The sequence below is a fragment of the Cyrtonyx montezumae genome, unplaced genomic scaffold, assembly GCF_038088225.1.
Source record: "Cyrtonyx montezumae isolate F1298 unplaced genomic scaffold, pur_monq_1.0 scaffold_3, whole genome shotgun sequence".
NCBI classification, from domain to species: Eukaryota; Metazoa; Chordata; class Aves; order Galliformes; family Odontophoridae; genus Cyrtonyx; species Cyrtonyx montezumae.
Window position 1 is genome coordinate 121,259,963 of NW_027072034.1, and position 20,761 is coordinate 121,280,723.

Here is a 20,761-nt window from a genome sequence, read left to right on the forward strand (position 1 = left end):
ATCACTGTTAACACTCAGGAAGATTGGGTACAGCCTTAAGTAAACTTCAAAAAATACATTTGATTCATACCTTGTGAATTATTTACTGTCTAGATCTATACTGAAGTGTTCACCATGGTCATTAAGCTTTAGATGATTTTATTTCAAGAATATGTAGTGAAATGTACATTTCCACATTAGGTACTTTCTTTTTCTTTTCCATTCCATCTTAAGCCACATTTTATATTTTCTGATAAAGTAGTATATTAATATCTACTTATATTTCAACAGCAATTCAGTAGGACATAAATTCACCATCTCCACATACTGATTTCCCTGAACCCTATGAATTTCTTCCAGGGTAAATTTGGCTTCTATCTTGCATTCTTCTGTGATTACTGACAAAATTACTACATATGGAGTAATAACGGGTGACTGGCAGCTATTTCCCACCACGTAACAAAACAAAAAGATCTCTTTATTTCATGAAAGCAGTTCATCCTGTGTCAGCGGTGTTTTCTATAACAAGCTTTAAATTTATGTTGAATAAAGCAAGAAGTTTCGGGCTCCCCTTTTCCTGTCTACTGGAAATCAGAAACAAGATACAGAAGATGAGATCCCAGAAGGAGGTTAGTTAGGGGTTACAGATCTGAATACGTGCGCCAGAGTAATTTACCAACTAGTTAGATGGATATTTTCTATTTAAATGAAAATACTGTTTTACAATTAGTTATGTTATATTTGGCACGTAGCCAAACATATGTCCTAAGGGGACTGAAAAGTAATTTCTGGGTGCAATATTTATGGCATGCGGCCAACCTCAGAAAAAACACAAGCCCAATAGATGTCAGTTATTGAGATTTCTGCAGTTTGGAAATCCTGACATTCAGCCTGGAGGTGTTAATGCTCCAGATACACCAGATAATGAAACCTAATTAAAATAGGGCTCATGGTTCTGAAGTCAATAAACATAACTTGCCACGCTGGAGGGGGACTTGCCCATCCCTTACAAACAAATTGGTTTAAAACTGGAAACAAAAACAACTTCTGGCATTTTGCAGATTTCAGAACTAAATCCAAGCTTTGTGCTTGGATCACTTTTAACCCCTAAGGGATTTAGAGTGGCAAGAAAAATTACGGTATCTGTGTCAGATTCCAAAGACAATTTGAATACAACAGAGAAGTAGAAGCAGCCATTGCTTGGCTCCACTGATTTTCTATGGAGCCCACTGAAGGATTTAGTGCCATTTACACTTGGTTATGATGGGAATTTAAGTGATATATCTGATTTTGATTAAAACATCTTCCTAGATACAGTGCTAACAGCTAAGAGATTTATCCTCCCAAAATGAAATATCTAACAGCTTTGTTCATCTAATCAAGTGACCCACTCAGAAAATGTCAATTCAAAGGTGAAAGATTTACATATGCATAGTCATTTATTTTTCATTCCTACTGAAATATTACTAAAAATACATATTCTATTGATATAGAGGAACTATCAAAATATGATGTAAATTAATTATTAAAAGAGCTATTAAACTTTTTTAGGAAATAGCACCTGAATTTAACATGCAGCTTTTCAAATGCTCTTAAAAACAGCCATGACTCTTCTGACTTCATGACTGTACTGCTTTGCCCCTGCTTCCTTCTAAATGGTTATGTCAATAGCAATTGGTAGCATTCAAATGGTGAAATAAAAAAATAATAGAACTTTCCAACAGAAACATGGATTTCCTTTCCATGCTGGAACAAGCAAATAATTACAGAAATGGCAATTGCTGAATTAATCTATTCATTACTGTACTATCTTCCCTTCGCCTATGCTGTCCCATGTCTTTCTGCTCCTCTTACCTTCCATTTATTTTTAGGTTTTCACTTATTTTAAGATGACTTTCAAGGACTACAGCAATTGGTGAATACAGCGGGATATTTTAAAGTAGCACTCTGAGTAATTTAGCAGCTAACCAACAATGGCAGCATAGCATTCTAACCTCCTGTTTGTCAGAAAAATAAGCAATAAACAACAGGCAAAAATACCACCACCCACAAAGAAGTAAATACTCTAAAACTTTAAAAATATATTGAATTTCTTCAGTATTTAACTTCTGATTCTTTTATTTTAATTCAAAACAGTGCCAGCTTCTACCAGTCTTTGTCACCCTTTCTCATTATCCCTCTTTTGAGAAAATGTTTTAAAATAAAATAAAATATTCTAGATTTTAAAGAAACTTCTATGATGATTATTACTAAATTTTATATGGTTTGGATCCATAACCCAGAAATTTTACAAGGCAAAGTAAATTTTTCTTAAAGCACTTTGGGTGATTTTCCAAGTCATTGAAAAGAGGAGATTAACAGCACTGTGTGGAGCCACATAAAATGGAAGAAATATTGTGCTATTTTCTTGAAAGAAATACAGTTAAAGCCTGTAATTCCTGTATGTGACATGATAAATGTTACAATATGGGGCTGTCCCTAAGTACATCAGTGATTATAGGCACCACTGGAAGCTATGAGGGGTGGTTTGTGGGCTCAACTTCACTCAGAACAGATGAGACAAATCTTCAAATACATCTATAATTGAAGTAAAGCTTCTCAGATTAGAGTGCTACAACAACAACCATGCACTGCCTGACGGCAGAGGCCAGCCATAAGAAGGGAGGGTTTCTCAGTCTTTTCTCTAAGAACACATTAACATGAGAGGAGAAAATAAAATAGTAAAAGCTTTAGTTATGCACAATTTTTCTTTATCATGATAGCCAATCTTTTTTCTCCTGTTCATGAAATGGAAAATGAATTACAGCGTATGCTCAAGGCCTCACCTGGTACTGTCATTCTGACAGACTCATTTTTATCTTAGAACTGGGAACCTCACGACTGTAAAGCCTCTTACAGGCTTTATTATCTTTTCTTTGATATATAAAAATAAATTACCTAAGCAATGGCTGAGCCCAAGGTGCTATGACTCTAGACTCACGTACTACTGTAGACCAGCTAAGTCATATTGACAAATAAATTTATCAAGCAATTTATGCAGCATAAGTTAAAGATACAAAAAATGATTGGAAATATTTAATTCTAAAGCACTGCACTCCTAAACAGCTACGTTTCTGAAAAATGCACAATAAAGAAAGATAAGACCCTGTCATCTGTCTGTCTTTCAACTTTTCTACTGGTTGAGCTACTGTATTCATGCTTTTTAACCACTAATTTTTTTACCGTTCTAATACTTTTTAAGGAAAACTGTAGCCCAGTGAGCTGTAATTTTCAGATATAAACATGTAACAGTATCCAATATATGGGTTATGAAATATCTGCGACTTATATACCAGGCAGTAAGACTAAATTCATTAGCCATTCCTTCGGCACCTTAAGTTAGTGAGTAATTTTCTGCATGCACAGCAGAAATCCACCTATCATTTCCTGTACCGAGAAACGTGAACAGGAATAGAGACATAAATTTGCACTCAACTTAGGCAACCACTTAGGCATTTCAAGAATCAATGACAAATTAACACCTTTGTGTGTGTTCATGTGAGTGTGTTTGTGTGTGCACTTTGTATTCTGTTCCTATAGTTTATATTACAATGTAAATTCCAGTTATAACAAGCTGGACAGTGTATTTTGATTTTTTTGTATGTATCTTTACAGTTATTCATGAAGTATGTTTAAATGAGAACAATTTGAGCAGAAATTCTGCATCTAACATTTCAAATTATTATTGCTGGATAAGAAGTAGTCATCAACAGGCTTCCAGAGGGAACCTGGTTTTACTTGGGTTTTAATTTCAAGTTATACATTTATTGGGTTTCCTTGATTTTGCATTATTCCACATTATCAGATATATATGGGCAAAAAATTACATAGCCTTTAAAGAAGAAGATATTATTTCTTCAGGTTTGTCCAATAACCCGTTACAGAGCGAGCTTGTATCACCTTAAATTAACAATTTTCTCATAATTCTAGCCTCAAAAGAAAAAAAAGGAAAAAAAAACAACTTTAAGAACTTGCTTGCATATTGTAAATAAGTACATTTCGACCTATCCATTAAATCATTTCCAGAAATAAACATACTGCTTACTAATACTCAGGTTTCTCATGGTGTTCGTCTGTAGGGAGGAGAAATGTGCCCAGAAATAACATCATGTTGTCTTTTAACAGTTCCTAAACTGTATGGAAGCTTATGAATGAAATCATGGACAATTTTTATGTGGGCATATTGAGCATATAAAAAAGCATGAGAATTAGCAAAAGGAAAAGTAAATAGCATAGAATATGCTTTTGTTTGCTGTTGTTCATTTATTCTCTCATAAAATTGAAGTTTAAAATTTAAATTGCCCTTTGGAGCAGCAGCAACATTAGCTACGTGTAAATGGATATAGATATGGACACGAATTAGTATCTGTCATTCATGGCATAATTCCAATCATTTTAAGTTTATCATAGTGGATGAATTATGCTTTATGTTTTTAAAGCTGTAAAAGCGATGCAATTCATTACTTTACAAAAGGTAACCCATTCCAGAAGAAACAAACCCTCTTTTGAATTCTCTTTTCAATAGAAGAGAATAATAAGCTTTTAAATTACATGTATACATGGACCTTTATTCAGAACAATGCACTTTAGTAAACTGGAGCTATCTTCAGCATCAAAACAAGTTACACAGAATTACAGAAAAAATTAACTTGGAAAAGTCCTTGAGATATCACCTCATTTAATTACCTGCTCACAGTAGACCTAATAGACAAGACTGCCTAAGTGGATTATTGTTCTAGTTGGAAACAAAAGAAAAAAAAACCTTTTTTTTCATTGTTAAGCTACTAAACTGACCTAATATACAGTGCCTGTATTTTATGTGTGCTGTAGAATCCATTATTAAAAGAGAAGGAAAAAGAAAAAAAAAAGAATCATGAATTTAGAAAACATGCTTTCTCACGTGCAGAGATGCTAGTTTGTGTCTGACAGAATCAAGGCCAGATAACATGAATAAAACAATGTATTGCACTCTAGAATGTTCATTTGTCTCTCTGTCCCTATCTATGACAAACTTTTGCTGAAAATCGGGAAACAAGAGCCTGATATAATGAATAAGCAATTTTACAATCTCTGCAATCTACATGCTGGGCATAGGTCAGCCTCTCATTTCTTCACTGGAAGGTAAAAACACTCAGAAGGCACAAGAAGATGGCCCAGGTATCAGGATTGGCACGAACAGAATAAAGGAATCATGCCATGCTGCTCTCAGTAACCATTAATACTGGCAGCAGACTTCAGAAGGCAAAAGACTAAGGTTAAAATTAAGCCACTTTATTGGAATTTAAGTCAGGAAGTAAAACAGCCGAATTTGTGAACTTTACGGGTTAGATTTTATTGATTTTTTTTTCAATAGTACAATTGCTTTTGGCTGGAAATATGGAACTTGTCTGAAACAATCCTCCTCTCACCCCTCATCCCTCAATTTTACTGACTGAGAAGAATTTTCAGTCTATATTAGCACCCTCTCCCATCCCTCACTTTATCATCCATCTCACCTTTCTCTCCTGGGAAATAGACAGAGAAGTGTTATCAATAGTTTGGTTTTGGCACTTATACTCAAAGGGTTGCAAAAAGTCTGAAGGCTTAGTTCCAAAAAATCCAGATGACAGATGAGGAGATACAAGCCTCTAAACCATCTCTCTTCTAACATCTGAAAACTTACTGAAGTAGGATTTTCTCTCTCTCTCATAAATACATCAGCTGTGATGTGAATAAATGACCAGAAGCCTAGGTAGCAAAGTTTAAGTGAAGAATAAATCAGAGTGGTACCTCCATTTCAGTATGGACTAAAGTAACTATACCAAAGGGAGCAGTTCTTAACAGTACTGAATTCCAAGGAAGTCTATGAAGACTTGTAGGAAGGATGTCAGTTATGGCATCATATATTTGTGATGGGAACTAGAACCAGGACAGGCTAGAATATTAGAAACTAGTCAAAACTCATTTAATATGAATCATCGAGCAGATGGTAGACTGCAAAACTGATTAGGGACAAATGAGACCAACATGGAGACAAAAATTCATATTCTACTGCCAAATCTCTCCATCATCCAATTTCTTATTGAATGTCTTTTCAAGCTTTGTAACTCAAAGAATTAAATGAAACAAATACCAAATTTTACCTCATAAAACGCAGATTAATTTTTTTTTCTCATGGATGAAATATCCACCTGAAAAAACTTTCTACTACCTCTAATTACACTGACATTGATGTGTTTTCTCATGTTTGTAAAGATGTTACTATAGGTCAGACAGACATCAGCGATGCTTTTTCAGTTTATGCAGCTGTTATTAGAATGGACTTGAAACCAATCTATACACATTCCCCTGAATATCAGAAGTAGAGACAGTAATAATAGAAAAAAGTGTGAAGAGATTATGATAAACAGATGTGATGAGAACAGAGTACAGTATGGCCAACAGTGAGTACGGTCTAGCAAGTATGCACTGAGAAAGGGCAGGCAGAGTATTTTATTGGCAAAAGGAGCTACGTGGTCTTCAAAGACCTGTTCATTTTGCTAATAGGATACATTCTTCCACAAGCATAGTTCAGATCCTCAAGGCAAAATCCACCTCATAAGTATCTTGTGTTTATATCCCTGGAGAGAAGTAAATGGTTCAATTCTACTTTAAGAATCTATGTACATAAGTTATCACTTCCTTCCCATAGTTCAGGTATGCCACTTATATCTAAACGTGTAACTGAACATTCACAAAATTCAGAATTTCTTTTTTATGACTCGCAATATTTTTAGGGAGTTATCAGATTTTGAAGTCTCGTTATCTTGAAGAAAACTGAGATTTTTTCCCAGACTAACTGTAAGATTTTCCTTAGTGGTTTTTATATTTCATATACTCAGCAGTTCAGAAAATGTACAGAATTAACCATAGAAGTACAAGGTGTAGAAAAAAGAGAGAAATGGATTTTAATTGAGAAAACTCTTTCTTTTCCCACAGTAATTCTAATCAATTGGAATTTCTACGTCAAAGATTTGAACGGAATCTAATAATACAGACTTTCTGATATTGTTCTTAGGTACAAGATGTAATGAGATCTATCGGAAAAGCAAGGTAAATTAAGGAACTTTAGGCTGTATAAACTATTTTATTCCAGAGGAAGGTAATCGGTGAGTGCATGCATTTAAGAATATCTGAGAAATTTTACCTGGAACTGGAAATTTTAATAAAACATGTCATAAAAATGCCTTTCCAGAGACTGAAATTGACACACACTGGGGATACAACACTAAAAGCTCGCCTTTCAGTTGAAGGTGAAAACTCTCATCCAGACCACTTTTATCAAACTGTCTATAGGACATCATGTGATAACACAGAACCATTTTTAATCCTTTCTAATTATATTGTCACTTGTTGCTCAGATAGAAGTCTTCTGTTCTATAGCAATGGATCATCCAAAATTAATTATAAACAATTTTTCTTCACTTGAACTCTACCCTGTGTCCAAGGACACATTTTGGATGAGGCATAAACAAGGTCAGATAAAAAACTTATAGCTAGTGAAAAGCTGAGGAAACTAATCAGGCTGAAACATAAGACTGAAGAACCTATAAAGGTACACATACATATATAGACCACAGAAAGGGAATATGGAACTGCTGGAACAAACAGTGAAAGAAAATGTGGAAGAAACAGGAAGATAATATTGTCAGTAAAAAATGGCAATGTGAATTGGGAAACAAATGAAAGGTAGTTTTAAAACAGGACTATTTTAGTGAGTAGAATAGAAAACTCTTTTCGTCTCCAAAACTTGTGAAAATCAAGGACGACTGGCACTGTCTGCTATAACTATCATGGGGCTAGTTTAGCTGGAGTTAAAAGTTTCTCTGTACTCAAAAGGCAGAGTAAATTCGGAAGAGATGAAAAAGTCCTACTCTTCTGAGTTTTTAGAAGTAGCTTTTAGACAGGAGTTGAGTATTTCTCCTCAGAAACTCAAAGAGATACTTTTGAAGAAGTGTAAATCCAAAGCATGAGACACTTAATTCGCAAAGTCCAGGTGACATAATTACCTCCACCATAGATTGCCACAACAAACTGGGGTCAAGCACTATATAATTTTTTATATCATTACTTATGACCTAGTTACTGATAAAGATGTCATTCTAGATCAAATATTATAAAGCTTCAATTCTTGGAAAACTGTTTTCTTCTCGGACAGGGGTGGTGACAGGTAAGGAATGGATTTCAAAAAAGAAAACCAACAAAACAACCCATGCACTTTCAAATTCCTTCATTTAAAATCACAGCTTAAATACTGCAGTAATTTTCAGGCCAAAGGCTTCCTGTCCCTCCACCTCAACTACTCAAAAGACTCCCAGGAGCTGCTGATTAACTCACCGTCAGAGCCAGAAGTTTCCCATAGGTGAGATGTGCTGGGATGTGGTCGCTCTTGGATCGCAGTGACTCCACGTACCAGCGCTCTGCTTCTGGCAATCGGCTCATTCTCATGTAGGCTTCTCCTACAGGGTCAAAAAAATGCTTGTGAGAATATCCCAAAATGTTCAAGTTTCCCCATAGATATATTATCTCATTTGTAATTTTCTATTTACTAAATAGGCAAAGATCTTGGAAAGCGTGAAGTGCTTTGAACATCTGCAATTAAAATAACAGTAAATAGTCTCACTGAGACTTTTAAGTTATAGCCTCACTAAGGCTGAAAGAACGTGGTTTAGGAAGCCTTGTAATAGAATTGCAAGAGGGAGCTCCAGCTGCCAAGTTTCAGTCAGAAGTCTCAAAGTAACAGCATTTTTATCACATCTACTACAGAAAAGTTACTTCTTTGCCATCAGTCTACCTTGCAGAGCATGGAGTAGAAGGAAGAATATAGAATGAGTTTGCAATTAACCACAACACATCAAGAATTTAGACTTTTTTAAAAAAATAGATAAAGTTAAGAAAGCAGTCTTGAAACCACTTTGGAGGGAGAGCAAGACACCAAGAAGTGTAACCTCCAAAGGCAGCCAAATTAGGTCATCTGCCACAAAAAAAATTAAACTATAATACAGCATTCATAATCTTCAAATTGCTACGAAGTTGAATATGAAAAGATCAAAGTTGGACTTTTTTCAAAATAAAACCATTTACTGTGAAAGGCCAAGGAAGGCAATGCTGAAGAACAGAATGTCAGAAGGACGTGGTGCAGTATATATAATTGCAGTCCTCAAGATTCTGAGAAAAGATTTATACTCTGACTGGGCAAAGCTATATCTCCAAAAACAATACAATCCAATTTCTTGAAGGTTGGAAATAGCACTATAAACAAGTACAAAGTGGTGAAGAAAAATAGCTTTCAAATTAATTCTCTGCATCTCCCTCTTTTGGAGAGGGTCCAGAGAAAGGCCACAAAGACAATCCAAGTACTGATGCAACTCTCTTATGAAGATAGGCTGGAGGAACTAGGCTTGTTCAGCCTACAAAAGAGAAGGCTGTGGAGAGACATCATTGTTGCCTTCCAGTATTTAATGAGCGTTTAGAAACATGAGGGAAATCAACTTTTTACATGGGTAGGCAGTGTTAGGATAAGGAGGAATGTTTTTAAACTAAAGGAAGGATTTCCTTCCTTTAGTTTAATCTGAATATTCAGATTAGATGTCAGGAGGGAAGTTCTTCACTGAGGGAGCAGTGAGGTGCTGGATCAGGCTGCCCAGAGAAGCTGTGGACGCCTCGTCTCTGGAGATGTTTAAGACCAGGTTGGATGGGGCCCTTGGCAATCTAATCCAATATGTGACCTAGCAGCTGGCAACCCTGCCTGTGGCAAGGGGAGCTGGAAATTGATCCTTTATGTCCCTTCTAACTCAAGCAAGTTCTATGACTCTACGATTACACAATTCTTTTGCATGGGTTCTAGTTGTATATGTGACTGTTCCCAAGCGAACTACTGAAAACACCCACCACAGTGTCAGGATTTCATCGTATCACTAGACTTCTTTTTTTCCTGTATTTTTTCATAAGACACAGGAATCCTTAGCAAAATATAGCACAAGTTTAAGTTTCCAGATGGGAAGGGAATTGCTAAGTCACAGCCTAAACCTGAGCACCTGGTGAAGGGACACAGCCAGCCCTGGGAGCACAGGTGAAAGCAATGCACTGTGGGGCCAGAAGGGGTGGAATCTGGTTCTTCCCCTCCCTAAACCTCATTAGAGGGCTGACTGCCACAAGAGAAGGATCTCTACCTGGAGATCCCTCCTTCTGGAGTATTTAGTGAGCCCTGATCCTTGGGGTAGATAAGCAAATCTACCTTTCTTTAACTGAATTGTGATCATTGCCCTTTTTTGAGTAATTTAGAACAAGCAGTAGACCAGGATTTCTACTTCAAGGGTCTACAGAACATTCTGTATTCACATCATATTCTTGGACATCTGATTGCATACAAAAGGAGCTGATGTTTTAGTCCCAGCAGTACCCAAGTCACTCTCTTGCTGGTTAGGGCCAAGCTAAAAGAACAACTCCAAGAGCGCAAGTCAAATAAAAACAAAAAAGCATTCAAGGTGGGGAAAAAGCAACAGTAAATACAGCATGAACACTCTCCATAACCTGTGATCAAATTCAGATATTAACAACGTGGTAATGATTTTTTCCCGCTATGCTGACACTCACAAATAAGTAGCATAATGTTATGCATAATACATCTTACCGTGCACTAAACAAAGCCAAGAAATCAAGCACTGAAATTGAAAAAATTCAAGCTATGTGCTCTCCTTAACTCCTCTCCCTGGATGTTTGCTTTGTGGCAGAATGTTTAATTATTTGATTGCATACAATTTTTCCCAGAGGCTCCTGCTCCACTTAGGATACAGGAAATATGGAAAACATATTGCCTTTTTCTTCTTTTTACGTAGAAAATTCCAGCCCAAAATGTTACAATTTGGCAAAATTTCAAGCAATTGGCAACAAGATCTTTTAAAAAGAAATGTAAGTAGACATAAGAGATGGAGTTGTTATCTGCTTGTAGTATGTGCAGAGTGCACTGCCAAAGATCAGAAAATCCAAGACTCTCATCTATTTTTCACAATGTATTCCTATATAAGAAGAGATTAACATCTTCAGAGCATTGGCAAATTCAATTTTTAATAGGTTTTAAGAGCTCAATTAGTTTACAAGCTAATCTCTTAAAGCTTTGAGGGCATACCTGAGCTGTGCAACTAGAAATCAAGCTTCGGCAATATCAGTCTATATGCCAAACTATAGAAGAAGGGATTTTATTTCCTCAAAATCTTAGGAAATTCTCTACTGGTAAGAGAGTCCTGACAAGCCTGTTTTCTGCCCAAAGACCCCATGATTTGCTACACTATAGGTGATAAGAAAATGCCATTACAATGGAAGCAAGTGCTGTTGGAGGGTCTGTTCTTAACTTCTTCCTCTAAATGATATACAAAGACACTCCTATCTAAAAATAAATCAAAATAACTTGAAAATTAAGCTCCTGAAGCTGACTTACTCAAAGACTGGTGAAGATCAAGGAATAATTAATGGAAATGTTAATTCAGTGAAGTGATTTTATTTGTTAGTCTCATCCAGTTTTAATAAAAAAGCATTGCATCTTGTTTTCCAACAAATTACAATGGAAATGCATATGATCTGAATTCTGTCATTCAAAAGGTATTCATACCTCTAGGAAAGATTCAAATGAAAGCAATAATTTTGAGTTACAAGTGTGTATTCTGACAATCTTGCAATGTGAATGGTTGAGTCATTAGGAAAATAATGGACTCTATTGGCAGAAAATATGCAAACCAAAGGTAGACATGAGCAAATTTCTGTATTTAGCAATTACTTAATTTGTAAAATCTTTCAAAACGAATGTTAAAAATCTGAAAGTTCACACAAAAACATAATAAGATTTGACAGATGAATGAAGTTTAAGAAAGTTGCACTCTACTTTTCCATTAAAGGCAACAGTACAGAAAGAAGTTCATGAAAGTAGGAACCATAAGACAAATTGAGAGTTATCTCAGTTCCCTAATGCATATCAATATTCAGCCACATGCAGCAGTGTCTGCTCAATGAATGGTGGCAAGAAATTCAACTGGCTATTGGAGTAAAAAAGATAAATAGTCATTCAAAAAAAGTCTCAATTTTATGGGGTTATTTATACACCCATTTCTGTTACTTATATAAGCATTTCTTAGCCTATTCCACAAGGAGAAAAATAGATTATTAAACTGTATTGTAGTACAAGAAAACCCATTAATATGAAATACTATTTAAAGGAATGTATATATAACTCAATACAACATCCATTAATACTTTGTGACAAGTGAATGAGTAATGAACACTCCTTTAAATAGACTTAAGCCACTGTAACAAAATTTCTGGTACTCAAGTAGATTTCTCTGTGAACGATCGAACGTGCAACTACTACTCCAGAAAGCAAACTTCCTATATTTCTTCAGGCTCCATGGGATTGAAAGACCATCTCTAAAAACACAGCATAAACAACAAATGCTAAAATTATTCCTGGATAAATTAATTAAGAATAGATAAATAATAACAACAGTAGTAAACATTAAATATCTATTAAATGATAAGAGAGAATCCATTTGCTATTACCTGTTCCCCAGAAATACTGTCTTCATACTTGTAATACAAGCTTACAGCAATGCTTCTGATTAGAAAACACATAATTTGAGGCAGTTTTAGTATATAGTGTATATTGTCAAAAGACAAAATTAAGCACCATTTGCATAAAAGCATATTTCTTTCCAGAACCAATCTATGTGGTTTTAGATTAACCTCACACCTGCTGATTTCTGATTTGCTTGGTTTTCAGTTCACTGCATATAACATAATTCTTTCTGTACCAGGGCAGCCAGGCCTCTACAAAACCCAATCCAAAGCCATCTCCTCGTAGGAAGCACAGTAGACTTACCAGTAAGTACAGTGAAACCATGGCTGCAATAGGACTGTGATTCTATAGCTCACACACTCATAGTTTCAGATTAAGAGCGTAATTTTTTCAGTAGTTCTTCTCTTAAGACCTCAAGAGATAATGCTATAAAGACAACTGAAAAAATCTCTCTGTAAAGGAGACAATATAGGATAAATATGATTTGCATCATCCTTGTATGTGTAATTATATGACACTAAAAGATATGGATAGCAAAACTCTTAACATAGCAAAGTCCAGAACAGAGCAAAACTCAAAACAGCAAAGACAGAAGTGCACTGTAAAAAGGAAAAGCTCTACTATAAAACTTTAGTCATAATTTAAATTTCATTTTTCCATAATTTCTTTGAATTAGGAATATAAAGAAAAAAGATGGAAGATGGTCTTAGAAAAACGATGGAAGTCTGCTCCTGTGTACTTCAATACCATAAAGAATCTGTGCCTTTCCCAATGCAGCTGTGCAGTCCTCTTGTGAAAATTAAGGCTGCAGATGTGATTACCATAAATGCACAGCACATATGATTTCCTTCTTTTTTTCTCCCTTAGGTATCGGTGCATACAATAACGTAATAAATCTAGGAGCATAGTTTGCTACAGTATATTGATGTGTAGGATACACTACAAGAAACCCAGTCTTAGTGATAAATATGCAGTGCATGCACATCCTCTGTGAAACAGCTGAAGCATGTGATGTTAATGAGCATCACAATCTGCATACACTAAGGATATTGTATTTTTTTTTCTTTCGCAGAATAATCTCCTTGAAGATTTCAAGAAATGCACTGTATTTTAAGAGGGTTTTTGATGGCTGGGAGTCAATCCACATTTACTTTGACTAAGCAGGTTCTTCCAGGCCTCAATTAGCCAAAGAAAAGCCTTTGACCTGATTTAATTAGACCAGTAATCCACTTTTGAAAGAAAATACCTGAAGTGGAAAATAGATATATATGAAGGGAAAAACAAAATCAGTTGCACCATGAAACAGCATGGACTTAGCACAGCTGTTTCCTGTGTTACACACAGGCTTCCAGTGGATGGAAAATATTGACAGAAATGCCAGTACTGAGCTCACCTGAGACAGATAAGCTCATTTTCATTTTCCAACAGATGAGAAACCAGCAGTAAACTGTAAAGGTACAAACTGACCAAGAATTTATAACTGAACCAGTGATTGCACTCTTCATTTTATTTTTTGTCAGTATACCATAGACATTATACCAGAACAAGCTGTTTTCTTTTAAACACTCTTTATAGAAGTACTTTCCATTAGGATCATCTGTAACTGGGATTCCTGTAGTCTAGTTTTAGCATTGGACTATAGTTTTAGTCCATAAATGGCCTATTTTCATACAAAATCCTGTATGTTTAAAATACAAGTACATGACAGGCTTAGACTCCTGCTCCTTTCAGAATACTGTCTAAGAAAATAAAAGCGTTTCACAAGAAATTATAGCTCGATGGCCCAAAGACAGAAAACTGAGAACTTCAGGGAAAAAAACAACAACCCCAAACTGATCTCAAATCCTGCATGCACATTTCCCTTAGTAATTCAGCGCTGTATCTTTCATATCCAGTTTGAATCCCTCCCATGAATAAAGTGGAAAAAAAGGGTCAATCAGTCTAGAGATTTACACACAGCTTTGGGCAGCAGATATGAACTATAGTAGTCTGCAAAGCCTCAGATGGGGTTAGGATGGGGCTTGAAGAGGGAGAAAGGAACAAAATATTTTACACCTCTTACTACTGGAGCCAACTCCATTCTTATTCTAGAACACACAATAAAATAAACATATGAAAGAAAAAAATCCTTTTTTACAACCAAGTTAATCTAACAAGAAAAAAAGCATTTGTAATGTACATTTAGTAAGCAATTACCAGCAAAGCTTTATGAGGAACACAGAAAATGCACTGATGGCTGGAGCTCAGAGAAGTGAAGGTACCATGCTCTGCAGAAGATAAGATATGGGATATGCGTTTTACAGCTTAATCATCTTTGGCTCCTAAAAAGTAAGTCTTGCACAGTATGAAATGTAAAACTACACCAACAAAAGTGTTTCTTGGAGTCCTAAAATATATTTAAAAGTAATTCAATAAAAAAGCATTTAATGGGAGTGGGGAGCAAATAGGATAGGAGCCTTAACAATATTAACAGGTTTGTACAAACAGCCACATCCACCCAAAAGCATAATCAAATGAAGTGATAGTTATGTTACAATCATCAACACAAAAAATCTCTCTACATGCTAAGTCTTCATGCTTACGATGCAAACCTCTGCACCAGATGTAAAATCTGGCTCCTCATTCCTTTTCTATACCTGGCCTTCACTGTAGTATGATTTGTTTTCTGTCCGTGTGCAATGTAGTGAGGAGAAATCTAAACTGTGCACCATTAACCATATTCACTCCCGCAATGCTAGCTTCTTTTGTAACTTGCATTTCTCTCTTTGAAAAACTTTGCATGAAATACACTTGAAAATAGACTTTCAGATGTTAGTCATGAAGAGCAGATGAAGTGTGATCACAACATTTATTTTTACAACATTATCTTGCCAGTCTAAACCTGAACACCACTACTCCAGAATCTTTGTTGTTATGTTTTCAATATTAAAATAAAGCCTTCATGCCCCACCTCACACCAACTCACTGGCAGGAATACGAATTACTGTAGCAGGTGGGCCAGTGTGGTTTTAAAAGCAATGTAATACAATCAACTGTACAATCTCAGATTTCAAGAACGCAAAAGACATCGAGGGCAAAGGCTGATCCTTAAGCAATCCTAATATTGGCATTAAAGTGTTCAAGATCCCACAGGGACCATTTTATCTTTTGACCCTAAGTTTTAATTGAAACTTTAAACAAAATATATTACCTATTTAATGCAGCTGAGCTGGACTCCGGCCTTTGTAGTGCGTGCTGTCATGCCAAGCAAATTAATCTGTGTAACCTTAGTACATACTTTTTAATTTACATCAAAGAAATATGACATAGAGAAAATAAATATTGAGCCAGCCCTATACAGCCTGTTGAATAATCATTTTGTTTCTAGTTTTAGAGTTTAATTTTTTGCTGTTTGGAGTCCTTTAAAAAAAAAAAAAGGTTTCGCTTCTTGGTACAAAGCCAGAGAAACATATGGTTTCTTTAGCTGAGTTGTTGCACACCTGGTAAAATAAATCACAGCAACAGAAGACCAAAATCTACTCTGCAACTTTTCATACGCACAAACTTAGAATACTTGATGCCGGTCTTCTGGCCCTGCCTTTTGTACAATGATTAAAATGCAAAATCAAACGGATGGTTTGCTTCTTGAAGCCCAATATTTTCTCCTCGTTTAACATGCAAGTTACTTTTGAGTTTTAAAGAACGAGTCAGCTGGACAGATTGGCACACTAGAGGAATGAGTCCATGGGCCTGGCAGAGCAAAAGACAAATAGGAGCAAGTGAAGGAAAAGAACTGTAAGAAAAACAGGGAAAGCAGGTGGTGTAAAGGCTTAACACTACCAGAGCGCTAATGCTGCCGGGCTTGGAGTGCTGGAGCTCAACCCTGATTCATTCAAAACATTCATCTCCTGTTTATTTTCTTTCATGTATTCCACCTACATTATACATGGAAGAAAGTCATCATAAAAGCTTCAATGAAATGATCAAATAATTATTAGAAATTAAAGTACTGTTTTCTTAGATCACATGCCAATATCTGACACTGAACCATGCAGAGCTATTGCCAGATACTTGGAACACATCAATCATCATGATGACTGCAGCAGACAATCCTCAAACTGTAACTACTCTTGGTTTCCATGAAAAGCCACGAAGACCCTGTCCACACGTCTTGTGGAGACAGGAAAGGATAATTCCTTTCTGCACAAGGAGGGGAGCACATCCCAGCTTCTCCCCCTTCCTCCTCAGCATATCGTGAATGGGCACAGATCAGAGACAGCTTCATGTAGCAACAAGCACATGGGACAGGGCTAGCCTATATCAGTGCCTCAAAGTCTCCTAATTACACGCAAGCAGTAGTCAGACATATTTATGTAAAGCTGTATATCAAAGGTAGTGTTATGGTGAGAGTGTTTATAACTTTGTCTTGAACATCAAAACAGAAATAAACAATCCAGTCAGCTCCCTGGTGCCCAGTGGCACTGTATGAGCTGCAGAGCAGATGCACTCCTGATAATGGATGTGTTCAGCTTGTTCTCCTGTCACACTCAATGCAAAGAGGTGACTGAATTGGTGTTCAGGATTTATCTCACCCAACTCAAGCTAGCAAGTCTAAGCCAGCCATCTCAGCTCCTTTTACAGAAGAAGTATGCTTGCAGAGGATTTTTTTTTGTATAAAGTAAAAGAGGCATTTAAGACAGGTGGGTTAAATTAATCCCCAGAGGTGTCTTTTCTTTCCACAGGATAAACCGAGCACAGCAACCCAGTTCTGACATTCCATCTAACATTACACTGTTATAGACAGAAGAGAACAGTCCCATTCAATGTGCCTAACTGCAGTATGAGTGTTCATGTGGACACACCCAGGACAGCTTTAAACAAACCTGCTGTTAGCATAGCTGCACTGAGCTCAGCTGAAGTCACCATCTGGCTCTTCACCTAGACTCTTGGATTGCTGCTGCAACAGAGCCAATAAACCACACCTCACCAGTGGGTGTGAAGCAAGTTCTGGTTTCCCTGCAAAAGCTGCAATCACAAGAGCAATCAGAATACAAATATACATCATCATGTCCAGGGTAACCTGTACTGTACAGAGCCCCATAATAGCCTGAAAGAGTCTATGGTGAGCTCAGCTGGCCCTGAATTGTTATGCCACCAAGGAAATTTGTGTCTGTCAGCAGCTGCCTAAAGGCAGTGGAGCCCAGCACTCACACTGAGCAGTGTAGCACCAGCCAGGCTAGGGCAAAGGACTGAGCTGGTCTTTGTGCTCACTGTCACTTTGTGAGTTAATACATGCAAATCCCAGAAGTAGAGTGAACTTGGAATTTGTGGACTGAGGAAAAGATAAAGAAAGCTGAGAAAGGCCTCCTGAATCTAAAAAAAGTAACCAATAGAAAAAGAAGTAATATATTAAAGAACCTTTTAGGTCACTGTGATTCTAAAGGGAGAATCTATTCATGGGAAAGAAAAAGGGTAACACAGGCCTTATAATGAAACAACTAGGATGTGGGAAACAGCACTGGTTTTCATCTTGTAATTTCTGTACTTCTGAAAGCACTTTTATCAGAATTATGAAATATATATCTGTGCTAAAGAGGGCAATCAAACTTCTGAGGATTTGCTGGATCCCTGCAGTACATCAAAAGCCTCTACAGGAAACCAGCAGTAAGCAGATGTTTAATTCTCACAGAGCTATGACTGTAGATATAGCCCCATCAAATCCATCAGTAAATGCTGATAAATAAAAATGATAAAGCAATAATAGTTCAGCTAAGACACTCTAAAAACAAAAATGTGCAAATTTTAGGCATTTGCATTAATCTGGTAGAACTCAGAATTTAAGAAGTAAATCTGCATTGAACTGTATGAACTGTTAAGAAGACATTAGATACTTTGCCAGTGGGACAAATATTTGTTTTAGCACTTACAGAGATTTGCAATATGTAACAGTGTCAACCAGAGTTTTAGAGATCCTTTCCCATGTCTAAGAACCTGTAAGGAGCTACTGAAAGATAAATTTTCCAAATAAGTAGAGAAGAGTGAGTGGTGTCTCCTTTTGACAGCTGTTGCCTTTTTAGCATGAGGGATCCTAATTGTTTCTACAGATATTTTTTATTGTTCTGCTTCAAATAATTTTAAAGGCATCTTTAGTCTGCTTCTTTCTCAGATAAGAACTTGCAGAATCTACCTCATCAGAAACTGATGTGGGTTAGCAGAAATGCATGCCTCTTTAAAGATAATTCCACTTAAAACATCTCCGGAATAATTAAGATTTCCTCTCCTTTGCAGATTCGAGTAGTACAAATAATACATATATATTTTCTTGTTACTCATTTAATGTATTTTGTGTAAAGATATGATGAAGAATACTATCTTATTAAGAATATTACCATATGAGATGAAATTATGTTATAATAATGGTCACTTTCCACTACATTTTCTATAAAGCAAATGCAAACTCATCTTAGTTTCAAAGAGAAAAGCGAATGCAAACTCATCTTAGTTTCAAAGATAAATAAATAAGAGATTAAAAAACCTGAATTGCACGTGAAATCTCCAAGCTAGTACATGAGAGACTCTACAGGCAAAGAAAAGCACTAATCCATGCATTTTAAATTTAAAAGTTCTGTACACTCTTAGATATCTAAGAGCTGATAGTCTTGTCATTTACTATGCTTCACCCAGCACTGTATTCGTTGGCATGTAAGTTCATAAGTTCATAAGTTCATAAGGTTGGAAAGGACCTATAAGATCATCTAGTCCAACCATCCTCCTATCACTATCCCTACCCAACTACTAAATTAAATCCTTTAGCACCTCATCTAAACGCTTCTTGAACAGCGCTAGGGATGGTGCCTCAACCACCTCCCTAGGCAGGCCATTCCAGTGCCTGACCACTCTTTCAGAAAAAAAGTTTCCTCAGATCTAATCTAACTCTTCCCCGGCGCAACTTGTGGCCATTCCCTCTCGTCCTGAGTTGAACCTGGTTTGGCTACTATCTACTGAAAGAAACTACTTTGTCTTTATTAGCTAATTTATTTGAGCCCTAGTTTCCTGGCTAAGCTCTTTCATTTCACCCTACCCAACTACATAAGTGTCTTGCTGAAGTGGTAAAAACACTTACCCATCATGTTGTATAAGCTCTGTGGTGCAAACTGTCTTGGCATTTTCTGTATTGCTTCTTTGTAAACGGTTAGGGCATCCTGAAGAGACACAGGTGGGACAAATCATTAGTAAAGTACCAATAACAAAAAGCTTTAAATACAAATTATAAACATCTATCTTTTCCAAACAAAGAGATGCAGAGAGAGAAAACACATCTCCATCGTAAATATCACAGAAATCTCCCATTTCTCATATAGAAAAGTTATACAAATTCAGTGAAGTTTACTGGCAAGAGATCAAACTGATTGCAATGATACAACTCCTTTTCCACATGAAAATATAAGGAAAATTTATTTAAATTCCTTGAAGACTCATAAGTTTATGTATATTCATAAAATTCTATAGGTTAGTAGGCAATATGGAATGATATCAAATAGCAGACAGAGGATTTTCAGATGACTAAGCTACAGTAAGTGACCTACAAATAAAGGAATCATTGTCTACCACCAAGGAATAACAAAACAATACTTACAAGCAAAATTTTGCTCCACAGAATGAGATGGACTATAATTAGGAATGTCAAAATCATTCTCCCTTCACAAATGTGCAGTGCTTTGAATTACTTCATTATGTACCTATGATTCATTCAGAACTTAGGATGCTTACTGGTCAGTCTGTTAGCTCTGCATCACTTTCCACGTCATCCCATCAAATAGTCACAGCCTGTGACAGCTGAAACATGCTTGAAAAAGATCTAAATGTATGACCAAGCCTGGGTCAGACTGTGATGACCAACAGACAGAAACTTAAAAGATGCTTTAAATTCTTAAAATCTCTTGTACCATCCAGGCATTGCACTCCACCTCTACACTCTATCAGCCATGCAGGCAATATGCTGCTGTTCTCTTATCTTTACGGATGTATTAGCTGTCTGTGTCCTTGTTTTAACCAATTAGTGACTGCCATCTGACAGAGCTGGATTCAACAGTCAGATTATAGAGAATCTGTAGAGCTTGTGAATGTCCAATCTTAAACTATCAAGTTAGCTGTCACAGTCAAAAAGAGTTATATAGATCA

General features: G+C 36.3%; 1 protein-coding gene across 1 annotated transcript in view; it reads right to left on the reverse strand.

The window, feature by feature from the left end:
- TMTC2 (transmembrane O-mannosyltransferase targeting cadherins 2) overlaps window positions 1-20,761 on the reverse strand; it is a 239,671-nt gene that overhangs the window by 46,875 nt on the left and 172,035 nt on the right. The window contains exons 7-8 of the mRNA XM_065743218.1: window positions 19,704-19,782; window positions 8,374-8,495 (exon numbers count right to left, since the gene is read on the reverse strand). Coding sequence (XP_065599290.1) covers window positions 8,374-8,495; window positions 19,704-19,782 — 201 coding nt within the window. The remainder of the gene's footprint in view (window positions 1-8,373; window positions 8,496-19,703; window positions 19,783-20,761) is intronic.